The sequence below is a fragment of the Fonsecaea pedrosoi genome (assembly GCF_000835455.1).
Source record: "Fonsecaea pedrosoi CBS 271.37 unplaced genomic scaffold supercont1.6, whole genome shotgun sequence".
Lineage (NCBI taxonomy): Eukaryota > Fungi > Ascomycota > Eurotiomycetes > Chaetothyriales > Herpotrichiellaceae > Fonsecaea > Fonsecaea pedrosoi.
In genome coordinates this window covers 1,222,675-1,244,662 of record NW_013550610.1, presented here as the reverse complement: position 1 = coordinate 1,244,662, position 21,988 = coordinate 1,222,675, and the positions used below count along the sequence as shown (strand labels likewise).

The following is a 21,988-nucleotide window of genomic DNA, read 5'->3' as shown; positions in this document are numbered from 1 at the left end:
TAAAGCGATTTGGAGGAGGCCGACCCCCTGGTGGAGGTAACCCCTGTCACGAACACCCACGTGACACTGGACACTCGGCTAAGGCCACCAACTAAGGAGTCAGGCCGCCAGCCAAGTAGCTGGCGTACCGCATGTATATAGCAAGAGGGGTCATACCTGTCAACCTTGAAGCCTTCTTCAAGCGTTGACATCTCTATCTATAGGCTAGTTATCTATCATTATTGATCCCATAGTACACACATTCACCCTCCAGTTAGATAACGGGTCGGATAACCCCGTCATGACGCCGCCCGCTCTATCGCACTTCTGCCGATCTTCACTACGGCTCTCGCCAATGCAGATCGTCGGTTGTGCCTTTGAACCTGACACTCTCCTGTTAATCACCTTTACGGCGCCATCTCATTGCAGGCACCCCCTGCACCCAATCCCCCCTGTCCCCCGCCCCACTCAACCACCTCATTGTTGAGCCTTTGTTGCACTTTCCGGTTGCAACCAGCCCGTCTCCAACCCTACACGACATCCAGAACCTTGGCCACCTGCGACGTCAAGAGGCAACTGGAAATCCATCCAGTACGGAAATACACGAGTCCGCTCGAGGTCCCAAGTGGACATTCGATGACGATTGTCAGCCCCTGAAGCGTTGCCGCTCGACACGCCACCACCCAATAGAGCTAGCGCAACACCTTGAGGGCCTGGATCCGACTATATTTTGTCCAGCAGCGCACATCTAAACACGGACTCAACCAGGAGACGTTGTGTTGTCTTCCCAGTACCAAAAGGATAACAACAAGACCAACACCGCCCGGGCTGGTCCAGAGGTTTTCTCTGCTCGTGCTTCTGCTCCTGATCGTCTACTACCACCACTGTTCAGCACGCGCAGCCTGGCTTCTCGCGGTCGTACGGATCTATTCCACCGAGCCTGTACGCCGAGAGCTTTCTCACCGGGACTGCCATGTGGCCCTCCTCGACTCTCCGGGGTCGAGCTCCGCTCCAACACGTCTGGGACTGACGATGGCAGGTCTCACGTTCAGCAGCGGAACCCCTCGTACCATGTCTACTTATCTAGGCGCCGATGTACCCCCTGTACAGCCATTGCCACGACAATACCAATCTTTCACTCCAACAGTACATTGACAGCTATGTATAATACCACCACCTCAACAGCAACAGTAACAGCAGCAGTAATAACAACGACCACCACCACCACAACCACAACGACTACCACTACTACCACAACACCAACGCCAACACCAACAGTAACAACCGCGCGCCAGTGTATGTTGGAGAGATCCAAGTACCAGCCTGTCTTGCGACCGTTGTAAAAGGCGAAACTGAGCCAGCGCAACTTTGTCTGCGGGCGGAGGTCGGCTTCTTGCTTCTCCTTCGTGGCCTAGCTACTCGGTCGGTGTAGACCAAGTGGCGAACCTCGCGTCGAGCGGAGTTGGCTGGTGGCAGTCGCCAAGATCTGAGTCTCCCTGCCTGATTGTATTTAAAGAGCTGCCTTCTGACGAAGTACTTAATCTTTCCAGTCCCGGCTTGAGACCTGCGAGCCAAGTGAGCAAGCAGACGAACTAGGTTGTTCCTGTCGCTTAAGTCGACGTCAGGGTGGATTGTTTCCTGGCACAACGACTTAGGTTCGAGGTGTTTGAGATTCAGAGAGCATCATCATCATCTTGACCGATGGGTCAGTAGGACATGTGGGCAGCAATGAAGTCGAAGTTTTACCATTTATTGATCGTGGGAGAACATCCGCGCCAACGCCGACTGTGATGTCCTTGACACCAACCACAACACCAACCACAACACCAACCACAACACCAACAGCAACAACACCGAATGATCGAGGCCTCCTGTAACCAGGTACCGGCCGGAATTGTGCCACGAAACTGACAGCACGCCAGCCCTGTGCCCGTCTACTCCCCCTCCACAAATTATGATGGGAGACGCCCTGCGCGGCGAGAAGCATGGCCGCAGATCCCATACTCGAACTTGGCCGTCCTGTGAGGCGGTGGCGAAAATCCATGGGTAGCAAGGATGGACTGCGATGTCGTTGATGTTTGCATTGACATGCTGGATCTGAAAAGGAACATATCAATATCGACACAGAAATGTGGATAGTCGCATGTCCATGCCCACCTCATAGGATATCATATCTTAGGTCTCTTTCACGCGATATGGTAAGTTCTGACGAATAGATTAGTCGATTTCGAGGATGATCCAAGCACGGCTTTGCAAAGAACCAACATATTGGTCGGTCCTTTTGTTGGGTGAAGCCAGAGGAAGCTCTGGTGGAGGCTCGCAGTGGTTCTGACGTGCAAATCGATCGTCCCCCCCTAAGTCCACCCCATCTCCACCCGTGCCGACTGAGAGATTGGGCCACGGGATAGCCATAGGCACTATCTAGAGACGCGATCAGCACACCGGAAATCCGTGGGGAGTGTCAGCTCCAGGCCAAAGTCGGGGGTACTGTACCAACAGCAACAGCAACAACGATAACGACAGTAACAGCAACAGTAACAACACTAACAACACTAACAACAACAACAGCAATAACAGCAACACCGCCCGGGCTGGGCCTGGTTCTTTCTCTACTGCTGCCACTGCTGCAATCACGACCACCACGACCACCACAAAAACCACTGGGAAGGTGGCAGGGTCGCCTGCGAAAAAGTGTCCAGCTCATCTTCTCTTGCACAATCGAGAGCGACAATACGTCAGTGACGGTCAACGATCATTTGAGCTTTTCTTAACCCGTCGACATGCTTACCACTCAAATTGCCAACGTCGTCACGTTCTTCTATCCGCTCGGGTTTAATAACGCGTCAAGACTCAAGTCAAGTCCCCGTTCATTGCTTGGCCACTTTTCCTTTTTAACTCGCGTTTGTCGCTTCTCCTCTAGTTTGATTCCTCCACAAATGCAGGAAATGGCCACTTCCGCCGCCGATACCGTTCGAACCATTGGAAATTCAGCCGCCGAGTGTGCGTGGAGCCCGTTCCTCGTCGCATCCTCTATCGCATTCCCTACACCGCCCCCCCCCCCCCCCCCCCCCCCCCGGGGGGCCGAAATTCGCACAAAGAGAATGCATCTGCCTTTGAAGATGAAAAAACTGTTGGGGACTCGGATGACGATGCCCCAAAGGAAATGGTTCTTGCGCAGCCGCAACAGGGACGGACCCTTCTGCCTGCGCCCACGGCCACGATTGTCAGTGGCGTTACCGGCCTGACTTCGTTCTCGTTCCTTGAAGATCAGGTCACCCCAGCCGTATGTCTGACTTAAAATCTACCCCCGTAGAAACAAGAGGATGTCCTCCTTCTCGGTAGTGGGCACCTCCGTCATGTTCTGTTCACAATTCATACGAATGGTCGGTTTCATACTTTCTACCATACATCGGCAAGATATGTCTCGCTCGTCATTGACGACTTCGAAGGCACAGGGAATACTCTGATTTAGAATACCTACCATCACTCCCGGATCGACGAAATTCCACTTTAACTGCTGCAGAATCAGGTACGGAAGCTGTACGCTCTAGCTGTTTCTCTCGGAACCTGGTACAAGAGCAAATATGGCGGCTGATCAAACTCTGTGACCACGAATGTCTCGAAAAGATCCACGAGATGTAGGAGTTCTACGGGATCGAAAGAGGGGGAAGAGAGCTCTCCCGGTTTGGATAACACCTTGACGCCTGCGTCCGGAAATCAAACCAACACAAGACCCGGCTAGGAAAGGGTATAAATCTCACAGGGTTGAGATCTTCGTGTCCTGCGTCTCTGCGCTCAATTGCCGAGCTGGACACCATGCACAAGCCCTACTGGCAGTATGGCTCTACCGATCTCAGTCGTTCAACTCGGTCGCTCGCCACCCATGCCAACCTAATGTTCGTTTCTTTAGTAGACAACGTTATCATGCATTATGTGACCGATCCGCTACTGGGCTTCCTCTTAGCCACTACCCACGTGCCCACACCACCACCATTGCCCTTGTTTCTATCTCGGGCAGGTTCAAGTCCTCAAGAGCACGCGGACGAGGCGGCGGTTCAAAGCCCGAGCTACCACAGCGCCCGTCACATTGTTCATTGAAAGAAGAACCAGACACTAAGAATTGGACAAGCCATCTCCCCCGCAATGACTGAGACGGTGGCCGGTAGATGCTGGTTCTGTCGGGATCTGACAACCTGTCATTCTATAGTCTCTCTGCTTCCCTCGCAAATTCATCACCTCCAATTTCGATAGACTGATATTGAGAGTCCGATGGTAGGCTGGGTACCACCCTGGGACGTCAAAGCTGGTCTCAAAATTGCTGTTTCGTCATTCGTTCACCACATAAAACGATGATGCTTCTGTTCGCGCCAACCCTTTTAGCCACTTCGGTGTATGCAGTCAACAATGGTCTGGGGGGGGGCTCTCAATTTACTTGTCGCAACCGCACCACTTCTGGCACACGATGATTCTGCCACTCTTCACACCGAAAAGCTTGTGCGGTTGAATAGTACGTACAGTAGCTTATTTGATGGCCTCCTTTGTGGCTCTTTACCAATAGCCTCGATGCTGCTCGATTTGACCCAGTGGATTCCGTGACGAATACGTCTGCGCTCTCTAACGGCGACGAGCTCCTGCTCGATGCAATGATTGAACGCTCAGGAGCGAACTCGTCCGAATCTACGCAGTTATTTGCCAGGATTGCATGGAAGCTGCCAGTATGTATGTACGACGAATCAACACAGAGGAAAGCTCAGAGCGAATACATGTCGACCCCACCGGCCTGGCAACGATCCTCTACCATGCTTGCTTAGCTTGCCTAGCAAAAGTCCTTCTATCCCCTCAAGAAACTGGACGACGAATCGACTGTCAGGACTTTGCCGAGCTTCCAGGGGAGGTTCACTGGTGTGGAAGAGCTCGATGGAGAATACAAGCTCACGTTTCGCGGAAACAGGTGAGGAAAGTCACCTCACAGGCGGCAATGTTTAAGAATGAAGATGTGACACAGATGATGTCGAACACAACAACGTTCAAACTACCAAGACCCTCACCGTCAAGTCACCAACGTGTCACCAACGTGTCAGCTTCGTTGTCTTTGTCGGTTTTGTCAGAACCAGGATGAGTGCGAACTGAGAGAAGACTGTCGAATGTCTCCTCAGTCTCATCGAAACCAACGCCAATCACTTGATGACGAAGAAGTACATTCAGAAACTGTATGTTTGGCTCCGTCTGCTCGACGTCTACTCTAGGGAGGCCCCAAGATCTCTCTTCAATTCCCTTGGTGGCGACGCTGACCAAAGACTTGCGTAATTTGAAGGACATACCTTTCGTCATCAGTGTGACGTTAAAGGTGCCCCGAGAGGCTGCCAGTTTTCACTGATGGACATGTCGCCAAGCGTGGGCCTCGACACCACCAGTGCGTTGTCTTATCCAAGGCTGCTCCGCCACACGACCATGGCAAAATGTTTTCGGAGCTACCCAAATGGCCTTCGGCGAGGTGGAGTGCCATGACACTCGATTCAGCGCTTCTTTCGAAGTGGACATCATTGATGACAAGTCTGCATGGAGCGGAAAATTGCCGTTGCTGAGGTCAGAGGCTTGGGCTGTTCCCAGGTGAAAGTCTGATCGGTGAATGACCGTTTTTGCCGGTCTTGAAGTAAATGGGGTTGGTCAGGTTGAGTTCCTGACAATGACGCCGGGTCTTAGGTGGAAGTTCTTGTTGATAATGTCGACTAGCTCGGCACTAGTTCTGGTGCTGGTGCCGTAAATCTCGATGAAGAGCGAGAGTGGCTTAGTAACACCGATGGCATATAAGAGTTGGACTAAGAGACTACGAGCGAGTCCTGCGGCGACGAGCGATTTCGCGATCCAGCGGGCCAGATAAGCGGCCGAGCGATCGATCTTGCTATAGTCCTTGCCGGAAAAGGCACCACCACCGTGAGCACCCCAGCCGCAATAAGTATCCACAATGATCTTGCGGCTGGTGAGACCAGCGTCTCCTCTCACAACAACGGACAGCTTCTGTGGAGTTCGGCATTCAAAGCACTCCCCAGGACACAGCAAAAAGGCTCATTGCTGAGGGTTCCTGCCAGCCACCGAACAAACCTCGTGATCGTGGCTTCGTTCACAACACATGGACCGCATGACAACACACCATCGGCAACACCTCTATCGGCATTGGAGGTCGTTGGAGCACTTTCCATGTGGTCTACATGTGGCCTACCACTTATCCAGCGAGTCACCTACTACGCTTTGAACACAGTCTTGGTCTTGAGCTCATTGTCTACCGAACCATCCTTTCCGATGCCGAGCATTTCTACATGCGCAAAGGTCTGCCCAACAAGTCCAGCGTTTTCTCCTTCTGTAAATCTCCGGAGCCCATGTCGGAAGAAGGGCCAGCCTTGAAGGCAAACTTGACAAACTAGCTCTTAGAGTCGTCACACTTCTACACTGCGTCGCCTCCTACCCGCATAGACTTACCTGCAAACGCGACCGTCACCGCTACCGTCGACTCGAGGACAGCCACCACACAAATCTCGCGAATGGCATTCAATCCCGCCGCGGCTACCTCTCCAGCAGCGGCCCCAGATACAAATTCGTTAGCGATCTTCTGTATCAAGGGCTCCAGAATATCCGGCGGCGAAAGATTATGCGTGGACTGCGCTAGCGATGGCCAAATACAAGCCTCGGACGAAAGCGCCATAACGAAACAACTTCGGAGTATAATAGATCAACTACGGGAATTGAGGCCCCCAGAACCGTCGTTCTATGGTAGCTTAGAACGTGGTCCAATCCCCTACTTCTTGTTCGATTCGATGGAGCCCAATCCTACAATAGACGGACCATTCGTCAACGAGCATGCCTTCATCTAAGCCCTCGTACACAATTGGAGGACTATCGATGAACTTTATTACCGAGACAATTCCAAACCAGATTTCTATGAGCAGAATCTCCTGTCCTGCTTGCGCCTTGAACGGCCAAAGCTAACTCATGGCGACATTCAGAGAAAGAATACAATGGTTCAGCAAACGGGTCTTTAGGTCGATGGGTGTGAACCCGCTTTGAGTCTCATAATCATAGATCGGGAAGACTCCGATTGGTATCCTGCCTACTGGGAAGTCTTCGTTACGTTCATATCCGTCCGCTGGGACGATGATTGGGGTTCAATGATTCACGAGGGTTGGACCGACCAGACCGACCAGACCGTTCGGATCCTGGCTTTGACGATTACGAGCGACATGCCTGGAGGTATGAACGGCTGGATGGCTCAGGCCATGGCACCCGTAACGAGCGAGGGTGCTGTCGAGAGCACGACAGGAGAACTCCATACGATCGATCTCCTGCGCATGAGAGAGATCGTCCACCCGTGCGCCCTCCCCAAATAGAACGTAAGCGGGAAGGCCATGGAGCCGCTCCAAGACGAAGACCTCCATCAGCTCTGGAATCCTCTAGACCAGAACCACAACGTCCTCAGAAGAAGGACATTGTCTCGGAGCCTCCACAGACGATAGTTAATCCACCGCGCACTTCGTTGATTGGGGACAGCAATAGTGACCGAAGATTGCTTCCAGGTCCACGACTTTCTTGTATAGTCGCGTGGACATCGTTTCCACCGATTGCAAAAATGTACTACGAGCGGGTGGACAGGTCAACTCCGTCTCAAAAACACCCTTCAACTTTGCTGTATACCTTCAACCGGGATCCGAATTCACGACGAATACATTCACGTGCTGGAGTCAGGCCTCAAGATCACAGTCGCACCGAAGTCTTCATACACCGAACTGGTTTGTCCAGTCGCCGATGGCGCCGACTGGCCCTCATTCCAATCCTTCGTGTACCCTACCCTCATCGACACGGAGATTGTCACCCTGTGAGCCGGAACGATATGTATTAGTTAACAGTGTGGTCACAAGGAAAGTGTTGGTGCTAAATCCAAATCAATCTTTCCAACACCATTCTCAACCCACCTCTTTCACAGGATACAACCATTCCGGTAACGGGACACCACCATGGCTGCGGCTCACAACTGCGAGGTTCCGGCTGGGTACAGTGTCCGTGTGCGGGTTATCGACACCACATCGCAGATTGAAACGAGGATTCGCAGGGTCAGTTTCGGCTCACAGTCGTCACAAGCAGAAAGATTCAAGAGGCTGCCGCACAAAGCAACTTGAAACGCGTCACCTTGGAGCTTGGAGGCAAGAGTCCAGCCGTGATCTTCGAGGATGCAAATCTCGAGAATACGCTCACATGGACAATAAACGCTATCTTGACGCGCAGTGGGCAGCTTTGCGTTACCGCATCGCGGGTTGGGCACTGGAGCTGCTAGTTGGGGCTGAGATCCCCCGTTCCCTCCAAGCCTGCGAATGATCGTCCCTATGTCAATATGTCTACCGTTTGACGCTGAAATGGGCATGAGCATCTCCTAGTGGTGGCGGTGACAGGAACCCACAAATCCTCGCAGGGATACAACAAAGTATGGTCCTCCCGTTTGGGGCATCAATGGACGAGATGCAGATACTGTCGACTTTTTCTTCAACAACGTGGTTGATGTTCCCAGGCGCAGTGCGGATTGTCATACGTGTTTGAAAAGAAGGGTCAAGTGCGGTACGCGAACCGTGCATATCTTATTCTTTGTGTCCTTCTCTTCGACTCGATCTATCAAACCGAACAGTCGTACTGGACACGGCGGTATTGATACTTCACGACACCCTGATGTTTCGCATCGTCTCGTTTCTGAGGGCACTGACAAACAACGCTGGCTTTGTGTCAGATCCGCGCCACGGAAGCCGAGATGCGCGTCTGGAAACAGGTACCTCCAGTGCTCGTCGAGCGTGGCAGGACGTGGTCTCACAAGACTGAATGCGAGTATCTGACCGACCTAACGACGAGTACCGCTCTCCGTCGACAAGGGACAAAAGCTATCATGTCCATGTGGTGACGGCATCATACCTCCTGGCCGTTTGACGCTAGTCTCAGATGAAAAGACTGGCCACCTGAGTCTTCCACCTTTTCACTGTTCTAATGGTACTGGAACTTGACATCGTTCAGCTTCCTCAAGTACTTATCCACCCTCTGGTCGGCACAGCGACTTCACAACGCCGCTTGGTTATCCCCCTGGATCTCCGTCGTTGGAACCTGTTTGCGTCCGGGTTCACGCTGGAACTAGCTCAAGTACTCGGTTAACGGTCAACGGCCTCTTTCGTCACATTATACCAGCGGATGTACTCCGCCTCTGTCGACACGCAATTAGCGTTCGCCAGCGTCAATAGATACCCTGACCGTTGACTTCGTTGTCCGTTATCCGCCGAGTATCTATAGCCCTCGTATTGGCCATCGATCTACCTGCCGGTAACCGGCTCGGTTTCCTCTTCCTTTGTCTAGAATATCGACAGGAGAAACTTTCAGAACTCATGAAAGACCGACCTTTTATAATCTTCTATGGTTTACTCATTGTTTTCTCACTTCCACGCGTGAGATTCTATTCTCGAACATCAACAGGACACAGTTTCAGACCAAGGAGTCGGTGGCACGAAGAGCATTGTGTCGGCGTCGGGCGGAACGATAAAGCTCCAGGAGACCTCCCACTCCATCGACCGAGGACTCGGTGGCACAAAGACCATCGGGTTGGCGCCGTTTCCATCGACCCAGGACTCGGGAGCACAAGGAGGTACTCGAGCCCCAAAGTCCATTGCTGAATTTGACACGGAGGTCAGAGAACCTTTCCCTGAGGGCTCCACAGCTTCCAGATTTACTCTCAGTTGAGATGGACCATTGCCGGAAAAAGCACAAAGCGGTTTGCAAGGCAACTCAGACCACCGCGTCTGAGTCTTGAGTCATCTACGCGAATCTGAAAGAGAACCTGGAAGCCTGAAGTTCAATCCAGGAGGAGGCAGCGGTTATACCACTCCTTTCTTGAGGACATCTACCAGACGTACCAGGATAACCTTTATCCTGTGAAAGCATCAAGGGTGGTCTTCGTTTTCCTCGTCTCGTAGGGGTTACCCCAGGTTCTGAGTCCGTCCAGAAGAGACGCCCCAACGCCTTGCTCACTGGAAGTTGCTGGAAATGACTGAGACCTGTCAGTCGTCATCGGTGCCGGATTCGTCGTCGTCATCATCAGTCGAGTCTCTTTCCGTTGGCGTTGAAGTCTCAACGGCGTTTCCGGCCCCATGGAAAGCGAAGCAGAGTGTCGGCCCAGACCTTCGAATACTAGCATCCCCAGACAAAAACAAGAATGCCAAATGCCAAACGTCAAAGGTTGTGCCGTACCCCGACACGAATCTCTTCTACAGCGCTACGACAGATCCGAGTACGAGTGCTGGCTGTTCTTGTTCCTCCGCTCGGCCTGGTCTGGACGCACTTGTTCGAGCCGTGTTGGTGATAGTTAAGCCAGAAGTATACGATCACTCTTTGGTTACAAGCTACGAGGTATCAGAAACAGACTTGGACAATACTGACCAGAGGATGAATGCATTAGGGCCAAGAGAACCCGAAGCACAACGTATCGCTATCAACTGCATCCCTCACTTCTTCAGCGCCGTCACACTGGGTCCATGCGGCGGTCAAGCAGACTGTACACAGAAAGTAGATCTGTGGAACTGTGGAATGAATGATACATCATCCTCGCTAGTAAAGCTACGCAGCTGTTGAGCTATAATTACAGACATCTTCTAAAGTCTACCTCCAGACAGATGAGCCGTCCTGGTCAGATTTGCTTGACCCCTACCTCCACTCAGGCGCACGGAAATCTTCGCCTCTGCTCTATATATGGGTTATGAGTATTGTATCAGACGGCCGAAAAGGTTCTGCGACACGGGACCCATGACAATGAATGACACGGCAATTCTGACCGCCAACTTCATGTCCCTTTGTTTCTCACGACTGACGAGGCCTTCTCAGGGCATCTTTAATTTGCCTCCGCAGGGCTGAACAAAGTCATCAGCCAAAGGTTCAAACCAACCAGGCGATCTTGACGCGGGACTGCACAGCCACACGATAAGTGGTCAACAGCAAGCCACAACGGACACTCTTGACTCGTGCTTACATCTGAGGTCAAGGGCCCTTTTTGAGAGTTGCTCCTGCTCTGGAAAAGACTCGCCCCTGCCAATCTATCATGAACAGGCTGTCCCGATTTCCTTTTCCACCTTTTCAAGGCAAACTTGGGCTCCTGTGTTATCCTGGGACTTCATTCACGATATCGTCTCACAATTGTAGGGGTTCAGACCCTAACCTGTGCCGAGCCGACCATGCCAACGGAGTAACCACTAGGTGATTGAGAGACCTCCTCCTTCTAAGCTGAACTACCTCGATCGAGGATCGAAAGACGAAAAAGACAATTCTCAGACGTCGACCACCTTACGTCGAACGTGTGGCTCAAGTCACTCGAGTGCATTCTTTCCAAATACAAGTCGGAGCCCGCGTCATCTTACGACTCTTGCTACCCGAGTCCATTCGTCTGTATTTGACCACAAACCTTCCATATCTGGTATCACAAAAGAGCAGGAAGCTGAGGTGAACCTCATGAAAGGATCGTGCTACTTATGGAGGAGAAGCACCCTCCTACGCCGCCTCAAGAAAAGGGAGTCGAAACGCTAGTCGGGATAACCCCGAGGTAGACAGGCCTAAGTCACCTTAGGCCGCTGGCACACCGAAAGAGAAAAGTAACACAGTTTCAGACCAAGGAGTCGGTGGCACGAAGAGCATTGTGTCGGCGTCGTGCGGAATATGGAGATCCGCATTGTGACGAAAACTACCAACCAGCATTCCGTGGCGTTCAACAGGCTCACTCTCAGTGGGAATTACCTTCGTTTAATTTTAGACCACTGTCCTTCGGTTCTTACTCGTCTGGGTTAAAGGAACGACCAAAGACATCTGGCGACATTCGTTCGAAAGATCACCCCGAGATCTTGTCGCCAATGCCCGAGCGGCCAATGTCATCGCAGAGTAGGAAGCGATTCAGTCGCATTCTTGAAATTTCTGATGGCTATATACCTGACCAGGGAAAACCGGCTCATGATCCATACGCTACCGAGGAAAAGCACTGGGACCTGTATGAAGGTGTCGACACCGACCTCCCCCCCTCCTCGGCTGGATGCCGTTGAAGAGCATCCGGTCTTGAAGTCCCTTGGGGCGCTGGACGCCGCCGACACCCAGACTTATTACTCGAGGCGCTGGACGCCATCGACAATTAAACCTATAGTTACTCAAGGCGCTGGACGCCGTTGAGGAGTATCCAGATTTTCAGTCCGTCGTGGCGCTGGACGTCATCGACAATCAATCTATGGTTACTCAAGGCGCTGGACGCCGTTGAAGAGCATCTGGACTTGAAGTCCTTGGGGCGCTGGACGCCACCAAACACCAACTTATAGTCACTCAAGGCGCTGGACGCCGTTGAGGAGCATCCAGACTTAGAGATACTTGAAAGAGTTGAAAGAGTTCTGTCACCACTGCGAGATAGGTCAGAATTAGGCGCTGTCGAGGAGCAGAGCCAGTGGGAGGCTGAGCAAGCACTCCCCAGCACTAACGCAGACGACAGTCAGATTACCATGCATGGAAGGTTCACCATCGAGTCTCTTCTCGAAAGACGAAAAAGATAATTCGCAGACGTCGACCACCTCACGTCGAACGTGTGGCTCAAGTCACTCGAGTGCATTCTTTCCAAATACAAGTCGAAGCCCGCATGATCTTACAACTCTTACTGCCCGAGTCCATTCGCCTGTATTTGACCATAAGCCTTCTAGAAATATCTGGGTTGATGGAATGTGGAGATCCGCAGATCGCTTCCTACTCTGCCACACCATTGGCCGCTCGGGCGCTGGCGACATCTCAGGGTGATCGAGGAGAAGTATTGGGATTCGTATGAAGGTGTCGACATGAAGTTGCAAAAGAGGGGAATTCACAAACAAGGAGACCTCGCAATCATGTATGGTGGCATGGAGAGCTACCATCACATGTGTCGCTTCTACTCGGGATTCTTCTACAAACACGAGCTGTTGGACAAGTACGAATGGTACTGGTGGCTGGAACCCGAAATCAAATACTTCTTCGATAGCCCGTCTCTCGGCTGGATGCCGTTGAAGAGCATCCAGACTTGAAGTCCCTTGGGGCGCTGGACGCCATCAACACCAACCTATGGTTACTCAAGGCGCTGGACGCCGCCGACAACCAGACTTACAATTACTCAAGGCGCTGGGCGCCATCGAGAATATCCAGACTTGCAGTTACTCGAAAGAGTTCTGTCACCACAACTGCGAGATGGGTTAAAGTCAGGCGCTGTTGAGGAGCAGAACCAGTGGGAGAAATGGCCACTGAGCAAGCACTCCTAACGCAGACGGCAGTCAAATTACTATGCATGAAAGGTCCAACATCGAGTCCCTTCTCGATAGACATATTGAATGTCTAGGACTGAATGATGACGGGACCGAATGGACTGCTTCATCCTTCTGGACTGGCTGCTTTGGTAGGGGAGCTGATAGCAGGTTGGTAACACAAGTCATTTGCGGCGGAGGGGTCGCATGCGGCGGAGGGTACGGCATTTGAGCCGGATGCTGAGCTCCACGAGAAGATGGAGGATGCAGGGGGTAGGAATTGCCTCGAGTCGCCGGTCTGGCCATATCCCGCGAACCTGATCTGGGCGGTGCTTCTCATCCATTGATCCCCGGAATGAGATGGAAGCGTTACTGAGACATGAGAATATGGACTCTGTTGGAATTCATGTTCGTCAGAAATTACGAGGTTGAGTTAAGGGTCAATGGACCGTGATCCCCTGGATCACTCAAGTCGACAGGTGAATTCTTTCAGCTCCGTACGATAGCGAGGATCTACAGAAACTATCCCAAATATTTCTTCCCATGGGGGAACTCTCGTTTAGAGTCTTGCCCTGATATCATCTCTGGATGTTGCCCGGACTGATCATTCCGCACAGTCCAGGAAACCTCGCGAGGAAGCCTCCCTTTCCAGATCCCATCAAAGGCCCGGGCGTCTGGACCCTTCTGTCTCGGGAATACGATGGATCGAGTGTACATTGGACGTAATTGATGGTCTTCCCTGCCATCTGATTGACATATTTGCGGTATCGAGACGCCGCTTTTCTCTCTCCATATTTTTCCGTCAGAGATCATCCAGACGACAATACAGCATTGTAACAAGCCTGCGATGCTACCCGATGACTGGGTCCAACCTTCGTGACGCTTTAACCAGCAGGGGAAAGCCATTGTCTGCACAGCGTAGACTACGGGCGACCCCCTCTTTCTCTTCTTGTGGTGCGAGGTACTGTTGACGGATGGCCTTCTTCCGTCTTGCCGATGTCTTCTCATTCGAACCGCCAGAGTGGACGTGGGGAGGTTGCTCGATAAGGGCAGGGAGGGACCGATCGACCGTCGCCTGTAGTGCTCGTTAGAGTCATCGTTGGCAGTCAAGAAAGGCTTGAACAATACGTCGGGGTTGACGCAGCGTCGCCTGCAAGCCGAGGGCCGGGGTATTTTCCGTGCTTTCGTACCTTATACCTCTCGGCAGTTGAGGGCACTGCGCAGCTGAGCTTGGTGCACCCTCTCACCCATAATCGTGATTGGGAGTTTGGTGGGGATTTGGGTTGTGTACAGTGTTTTTGGCGCTGTTCGAGATCCCCTGCGGTCACTGCCTGGTCGTCTGGCGTTTGCAGTCATCTCGTCTTGATAAATGGCGGTCAAAAGCCGGGGGCCACTCCAGCAACATTGAGCATCGTTTGTGTGTTACAACCAGCATTTTGGCCACCGAGCGAGCTGCAAAGAAGTCGCTCACAGAACAATGGCCCAATTGGAAGGCTTGCTCACAGGTCATAACTACGCTACCACCCTCCAGACGCGAAGTAGCAAAGGGAACGTTTGCATAATAAGGAACTCTTGTCGGGACGGAACAACGTTGACCCAACTGCGCCCTCCAGCCGCCCTGCGCGACCGACAAAAAGGCCCTCAACTCGCCTGTGCGCACACTCTGTGATATGTCCCGTTGATTCCTGCAATAACGTCACGCGTCGAAGCCAGCGAGCAGACCTCAACCCACTATCCGTCGCCGCAAGTGTCGCCTGCTTACTATCTCTCGGCCTGCAGAGCACAGAATACCTTTACACATTCTACACCGCATGCTGAGATCAACACCGGTACCTCGCCCAGATCGCAGACCAACTCGGCGTCCTTCTCCAATATCTCCCCAGTTTCTCAAACAAACCGTACGTACTCACACGTGGCGGCCCGCCGAGCAATCAACTATACAAAACATTGAAAGATCCACCACTCGGAGTGAGGACGCTCTATACGTGTTATACTCTCACGAACGACTCCATCTTTGCATAGAGTCCGCCACCTCGGCCAGACAGCTTCAACCAGATCTGGCGGATCCCGTGTTGGACATCGGAGATCAAGTTCCGGGCATCAGTTCGCTTTTGGCCGCATCGCTCGACCGATTTCAGTGTGCCCAAAACATTGAACGTCTGAATTCAAGCTTCCGCAGGTCGCCCCTCCGGTCAATGACTCATCGCGGCGTCAATACCACTTCGCACGGTCATATCGAACACGCAACCTCACCGCAATACACGGTTAGTACAGTCTCTCGAAACTACCCCAGGCACGGGCACGAGAGTTTGACGATCACAATTGGGAGTCAAACCAGGGCTAAAGATCTGTCATCTGCATTCGAAAAGAGATTGGATGTACAAGAATGTGCAAGACTGTACATGAATATACAAGAACAACCAGGAATGTATGCGAACAAGCATGAATCTACAAGAACAAACTCTGTCACTTGGAATCTATTCTTCAAGAGTGTCGGAGACGAGAAATGCTTCGAGCCATCAGACTTTTGGTCACCAGCCTTCCTCCAACAAGCGGAACTCGGCCCATGGGCAGTACAAGGTCATTGTGAACTTCGAGCGGCGGCTGCTCTGTCACCGCATTCGGTTTCGCTCCGGCGTGCTTCATGTGGCCTGGCGACGGTCTGCCTGATCGCTTCCTTACGCTGGCAATGGTCATCAACGAGCGTGGATGTGAGGTCCCCATGGCAACGAAGCCTTCGAATATCACTGAACATTCCAACACCACTGAACATTCCAACACCACTGAACATTCCAACACCACTGAACATTCCAACACCACTGAACATTCCAACACCACTGAACATTCCAACAACATTGAGAGTACCAACATCAACATCACTGAGAGTTCCAACACAACCGAAGGGAATCACAATAATAGCGCAGTCAGTCCCGGAAGCCGTGTTGTCAGAAGAGGGTATACTGAAGTCATGAAGACTCGAAACGCTCGACACGGTCACACCTCTGAAGCCAGATTGTTCATGTACCGCCAGTTCATATTCAATTCATACCCGAGACTCTGGATTAACTCAGAGATGTTCAATGCAGAAAGGGACACAACGATTTCAACTCCCGGCTCCTCGGGGACTACTGTCCATGGTTTTCATTCCAAGGATGGCGATTACTTTGCACTGATCATTTATCAGGGCTTCTCTCTCTAGCTGCCATGTTGATGTCGCGCATTCGATGTCTTCTCTGCGCTGGAAGCTTCTAACCAAGGCCCTCATTCACTATTCAGTCCGGAAACTACTCTAGTCTTTGAGCACCAGATCCTTCCGGTCCGCCTCACTGATCTCCTTTGTTTGAACGACCGAGTCCATCAGAAACGTACAAGACGTTCCGAATATGGAGCTTCTACAGCGCAGAGAAATTGTAAGAGATGGAGCTTTGATTAGCCATCGCCAAAGACTCCTGTCCTCCCGCGATCAGCACCTCCTCATCCTGTCTGGGCGCAAGGCTGATGTGCTCAGCAAGTTCCAGTCCGATAACCCAGATCGAGTCATAACGAGGGCGGGAGACATGGCTGACCTTGAATTCGTCCAAGGGATGCTGCGAGACATGCAGTTTGACGGCCGACTCGACGGGCTCATTCTGAACGACGGTATCTCGTGGAAAGCGAACGCCGATCAGAGTCTTGGTGAAGGACGTCGAAAGCTGCAGTAGGTGGACGTCTCGGGTTCGTGACCGAATCAGCAAGACCAGCTCGTCGGACTGTGGTCTGAGCGTGCATGGACGCTGTAAGATGGACTTCTATCCAACCGGATTTTGTGTTACTCGTCCCATCAGGTCGCCTGGAAATGTTGCAGCGTTGTTGAATATGACCGATGTCAGCAGCATCCGCGCGGCCAAGGCGATGACGACAACGATGATGTCCGGCGACGACCAGATCTCAGAAATGCTCCGATTCTCCTCCTCGATTCTGTTTCGGTTCCTATCTGTCTCTCTCCGAAGACTCCCGAGTTCATGGTGACGGCGACATCTCTCCCTTCTCCTTCTCCTTCTCTTTCACGGTGTCTCCGTTCGCCTGAACAATCTGTTCCAGCTCGGCGACTCTTCTCAACAACGCCGCCTCGGTCTTCATTGCTGCGGCCTTATCCTCAAGAAGTTCCCCGATGCGGTCCACAAACGCAGCCTTCTCGCCGCGCAGATCCGGACGGTGTTGCTGAGGGCGTCGATTCTGTCATTCCGGCCGCCACCCAATTTGGATGAGCTCGCCGGCGCATTTGGCCCAGACCGTTGGCGGAAAACCCCTCCACGGCGCTCTGAAAGGAGCTGTCTCAAACTGCGCGCAGGATCGTCAGCAGCATCTTCCTTTGGTCGAATTTGGCCTCAGCATTGCAGACGAACCTGGTGGCAGGCCTTTTGCTTTTCTCAGCTCTACCACCCGACTAGCGTCCACCGCAGAATGGACTTTCAGCGTTTGAGCGCCATCTTTCTCGTGTAATTGAGCTCGACCGTAGCGAACAGGCAAACGGTTTCTTCATCGAGGGTTATTTCTGCGCCATAATGTTGGTGCAGAAATTGCCATCAACCGACCATCGTCTTGAAGTCCTATGCTTAACAAATTCGGCCCCTCAGAAGAACTACAAAGCGTGTTCTTTTTGAACGTCTTGGACTTCTGAAATTGAGCTACTACAGCATCTCATGTTCTTCTTCAGTACTCGCCATGCAGGGTGAAGGTGAGCTGACAGACTCCACAAATTTTCGGACGGCACCATCCCTCAGCCTGAGTCAATGGGACATTTACAACTCCTCCTGACCACCCGCGGATGCTGCTGCAGGCGCATTGTGATACCGTCCGCATTGAGCATGGATGTCCACTCCGCGCTCGAGGGGAGATCTACACCACCTCCTCGTAATCACTAGCTGATGCCGCGCAGAGTCCATTACCATCTTGTCCTCCTTCGGCATTAAAATTCGCTTCATTCGCAAAGAGCATCTGTACCACCTTCTCGTGAGTATAGAATGATGCTACTTGGACCGCCTCGCTGCATACCGCCGTTTGAAGTGCTTTCTCACAACTTCCCACTTTGGACTACCAACTTCGTCCGCTATCGAGGAGCTGTTTTTGAATTCCAACTCACCTTGGATCCAGAGTGTATCTGCTTTCGATTATTATGCTCTCGAGCATGTTAGAACATCAACTTTGCTCCACAGAACCAAAAACGCCAGACACGAAAGAGAGAGGTACGGAGCTGTTCCGCCGAGCAAATGTCGCACACTAGACCTGAAAGAAAGAGGGACCATTTCCTATCACCTTGGGTGTGCTCTGGCCTGGAAGAAGGGCTTCCTGACTCCGAAGCAGTGATAAAGGCCACGACCAGACCATTTGGTTTGAGTTTCACACGAAATTCCCGTCCTTGTCATTGAGCCCAAGACAGATCAATGACAAAGAACGCCGGAAAGCGATCTGCTCGCTAAACCCTACCTCGAGATTCACTATTTGGTCCGGAAACTACTCTAGTCTTAAGGTCTGAGAGCATAACCCCATCTGATTATGTCTTTGGAGATGGCTGTAGCCACCGCCAGTGTCGACATTCAAGCGACATCGGAAGACGCTCGTCAGTTCGATATGAGAAAGCAGAAGGACACTGATGCGCTCACTTGGAACTCAAATTCCACAGAAACCATGATCATGGTGACTTGAGCTATTTTCTCTTTGATGGTTGCCCTTGCTGCTACCTAAACTTACTTCGGGACATTACCTTTGGGCTCGGCAATGTTGTCCTCGAAACCAAGGTAAATGATGCCGTGCCAGAGAAACGACCGAATCCCCGGTTATCACAAACAGAGCAGGAAGCCGAAGTGAATCGCACGAGAGGAGCATGCTACTCAGAGTGGAGAAGCATCCTCCTACGTAGCCTTCAGTAAGAGAGGTTAAAAGGCCACTCGGGAGGACACCGAGCCGGACAGGCCCAAACCACTTTAGGCCACTTACAAACCGAAGGAGCAAGGCATACTCCTCGCACCCGAGAAAAACTCTTCTCTCATCCTTCTCTCATCCTTCTCTCATCCTTCTCTCATTCATCTCTCATTCATCTTTCATCCTTCACTCATCCTTCAAGTCTTGTCACTACTATACGCAAAGGGATACTTATTACTACAGAATCTATCTATTGCTGAGTACTGCCTATCTCTAATAAGGCATTCCTGATACCGGTCCAAAGGATATCTCTGCAGTGGACTCGACATTTATCCGACACATGAACCGTGCGCGTGCTACTCGATGGCTATGATTGTAAGGGTTTGGAAAGAGTTCTGCAACTAGCTAGCCAACCTAGTAACAAGGAGGATAAATCTGAGGAGAGATGAAGAAGGTACGTCCTCTCCCTCTCTCCTTCTATCGTACGTTCCTCCGTAAGAGATACCAATTATCCTTCCCTTTCTCCCTTTCCCTTCCTCTTCCATATCTGCCCTACATTTCTCCTTACTCCTTGTCTCTCTCTCCCTTACCTTCCCTTACGTACGGTGTCTCAGTTACCAGGATCCTGTATCCCTTGCACCGCGCGAGTCTTGTCTAATCTTGAGGCGGCGTTAGTCCCGGCGTTAGTCTTGGTGCTGGTTCGCCAGAACCGAGCCTTCTCCTGGGTTCAACCTATCCTAATGATCCATTCTAGATTCCGAGTCTTGTTTTCGCTCGCAAGATGCCAGGCAACCGACTGGCATACGGGGGTTGTTCTAGCGTCGAGAGCTCAACTGGCGAGTCATGACATTCCAGCACACGCAAGTGGCTGCTGTCGAAGGCGAAGAAGGCCCAACGGACAAGGGAACATTCCAAACTTAGGAAGTCAATTACTGGGAATATCGCACAACATCAACATCATCCTCAGGCAAAGCCGGCCATTTTGGTCCAGTCGCCATCACCGTCTTGCCTACGGAATTCGACGCCTAGTAGCCAGCATCACTCCATTGTTTCATGGTATGGCCATCGAAGGGCCGCCCGTTTATTGCCCCACCATCCCTAGCGATCGGCCTTACTCTCTCCTCGACTGACCAATATCCGGTTGAGACGATGAAGCGGCACGTCCTCGTCGACCTGTTCGATGTCGAGGTCGAAGCTGAAGCATATCACACATGGCACATAGAAAAATGGCGGACATCGTTCCTTGGGGCGACACGAGCTAGAGATGGAGCCACTGGAAGACGCCTGCACCATTGATACTGGGTGTCGTTGTGCTCGGACCCATCCACACCGCCATCCCTGAGCGCTACGGGGTTAAAGGGGGCGTCTCCCTCCTCCCTATGATGGCCTCCTCACCTTGACTCCAGCGTCCGATTGGAAGATCTCTGTCAGGGCAGTTGCCTCTTCAGCGGGTTGCGAAGCGTTGTTGGAATCCATGCTTGAGCTGAACTGGAGAGATGATTCTGAGTGACTGGAGGTATTTGAGAGATTTGGGTATGCGCCTCTGCGTGTGTTTGCGTGTTTGTGTGGGCGAATTTTGTCTTGAGTTAACCAGAGAAAAAAGTCACAGAGCGATTCGTTGTCCTTTAACGTGTGACCGCGACCTTTTTAACATGAACGTTCATTCACCGACGATTTGGAAGTGATTGTCTACTGCACTCGGCCTCGTGTCGGCCGTGGTGGCTATTCATCCAGGCGATTTCCCATAAGAAACCGTTCTACTACACGACATAGATAAAGCGGGCTATTGTGTCGGCGTCGCTTAGTTGTTGCGCGTTGAAATGTTGGCGCACAGCGCTGGCGAGACGTGAGGGTAGCTCACGAGGACCGGTGATTGCAGTGACAGCACGCTGTAACGAGCGGCTCATCAGAATGGAGGAGACTTTTGTCATTGATCGTCAGCGGAACAAGAACGACAACGAAGACCAGGCTCAACAAACATGGATCAATATCCCCGCCAAGTGACAATCCGCGAGAGTAAAGGTCCGACATGCGTGCGTATTGGAGCTGTGGTGCCAGCAAGATCCGGTCGGGATTGTCTCTGGGCCGCCCACGTGGTGTCGCGATTGTCGGTCAGACCACAGACGAAGCAGATGCCGACCGTCGCGTTACAGCCTTCGTGGAGCACGGTGACTCCATCTGGCAAGGGCCGGTGGGTGCATGGTACGGCAACGGTGGCCGCGGCCTCTTAGCCTCGACTCGCTGCGGGATCGAGGCTGGTTTGAAGAGTTTCTTGAACGGTCGCATGACGGCGATCTGTGTCCTGTAGACCAGAGCGCGAGCACCGCGTCTACCTGGCCACCCATGCTTGGTTGTGGACTGGAGAAGCCGTCAGTCGCATGGTGAGGCTAAACTTGGGAGAGGTTCGAATGTTCAGCTGGTCATTGCGCCAGTCCACCGTCCCCAGGGCAGGGTCGTCGTCCGTGAGGACCAGTGGAGGAAGCGAGACGTTGACTGCGGAGAAACCGTTCAAGGGTCAAGCTTGCTCTTCTTGCTTGTCTGAGGACTTGATTGTGTCCAGTTTTCAGGGACCGAGCGAAATTTGTGTGTTTTTTTCATGTGTGTGCCGCATCCGACTATATTTCCATCTTTTGAATGCTAACGGCCTCATCGGGGGCGTCGATCACGAGATTTCCCCAAGTATGCACTTACTCCCTCAACATCCAAACACCTCGTCTGAGGGGAGCAGATCGATTTCCATTGTTTCAAACCTCCTCGTATAGGTGGTACCGCATCTCGGGTAACTGCGCAACTGGCAGCTCCTT

The 21,988-nt window shown here is 52.2% G+C and overlaps 5 protein-coding genes across 5 annotated transcripts; 3 read left to right on the top strand and 2 right to left on the bottom strand.

Moving 5' to 3' along the window:
• Positions 1–3,795: 3,795 nt before the first annotated feature.
• On the top strand, positions 3,796–4,077 carry Z517_09327 (uncharacterized protein; the record flags this gene model as incomplete). The annotated part of the gene is made up of 1 exon (XM_013425237.1): positions 3,796–4,077. One exon carries the CDS (start codon positions 3,796–3,798, stop codon positions 4,075–4,077), a length of 282 nt encoding a protein of 93 aa, XP_013280691.1.
• Positions 4,078–5,646: 1,569 nt separating this feature from the next.
• On the bottom strand, positions 5,647–6,679 carry Z517_09326 (S-adenosylmethionine synthase; the record flags this gene model as incomplete). The annotated part of the gene is made up of 3 exons (XM_013425236.1): positions 5,647–5,956; positions 6,223–6,388; positions 6,457–6,679. 3 exons carry the CDS (start codon positions 6,677–6,679, stop codon positions 5,647–5,649), a joined length of 699 nt encoding a protein of 232 aa, XP_013280690.1.
• A 287-nt stretch (positions 6,680–6,966) lies between these two features.
• Z517_09325 (uncharacterized protein) lies at positions 6,967–7,361 on the top strand (the record flags this gene model as incomplete). The annotated part of the gene is made up of 2 exons (XM_013425235.1): positions 6,967–7,024; positions 7,057–7,361. The coding sequence occupies 2 exons, from the start codon at positions 6,967–6,969 to the stop codon at positions 7,359–7,361; spliced, it is 363 nt and encodes a 120-aa protein (XP_013280689.1).
• Positions 7,362–16,005: 8,644 nt separating this feature from the next.
• Positions 16,006–16,482, top strand: Z517_09324 (uncharacterized protein; the record flags this gene model as incomplete). The annotated part of the gene is made up of 1 exon (XM_013425234.1): positions 16,006–16,482. One exon carries the CDS (start codon positions 16,006–16,008, stop codon positions 16,480–16,482), a length of 477 nt encoding a protein of 158 aa, XP_013280688.1.
• A 193-nt stretch (positions 16,483–16,675) lies between these two features.
• Z517_09323 (uncharacterized protein) lies at positions 16,676–17,402 on the bottom strand (the record flags this gene model as incomplete). Its single annotated transcript, XM_013425233.1, has 3 exons — positions 16,676–17,032; positions 17,081–17,240; positions 17,299–17,402. The coding sequence occupies 3 exons, from the start codon at positions 17,400–17,402 to the stop codon at positions 16,676–16,678; spliced, it is 621 nt and encodes a 206-aa protein (XP_013280687.1).
• Between the last annotated feature and the right edge of the window lie 4,586 nt (positions 17,403–21,988).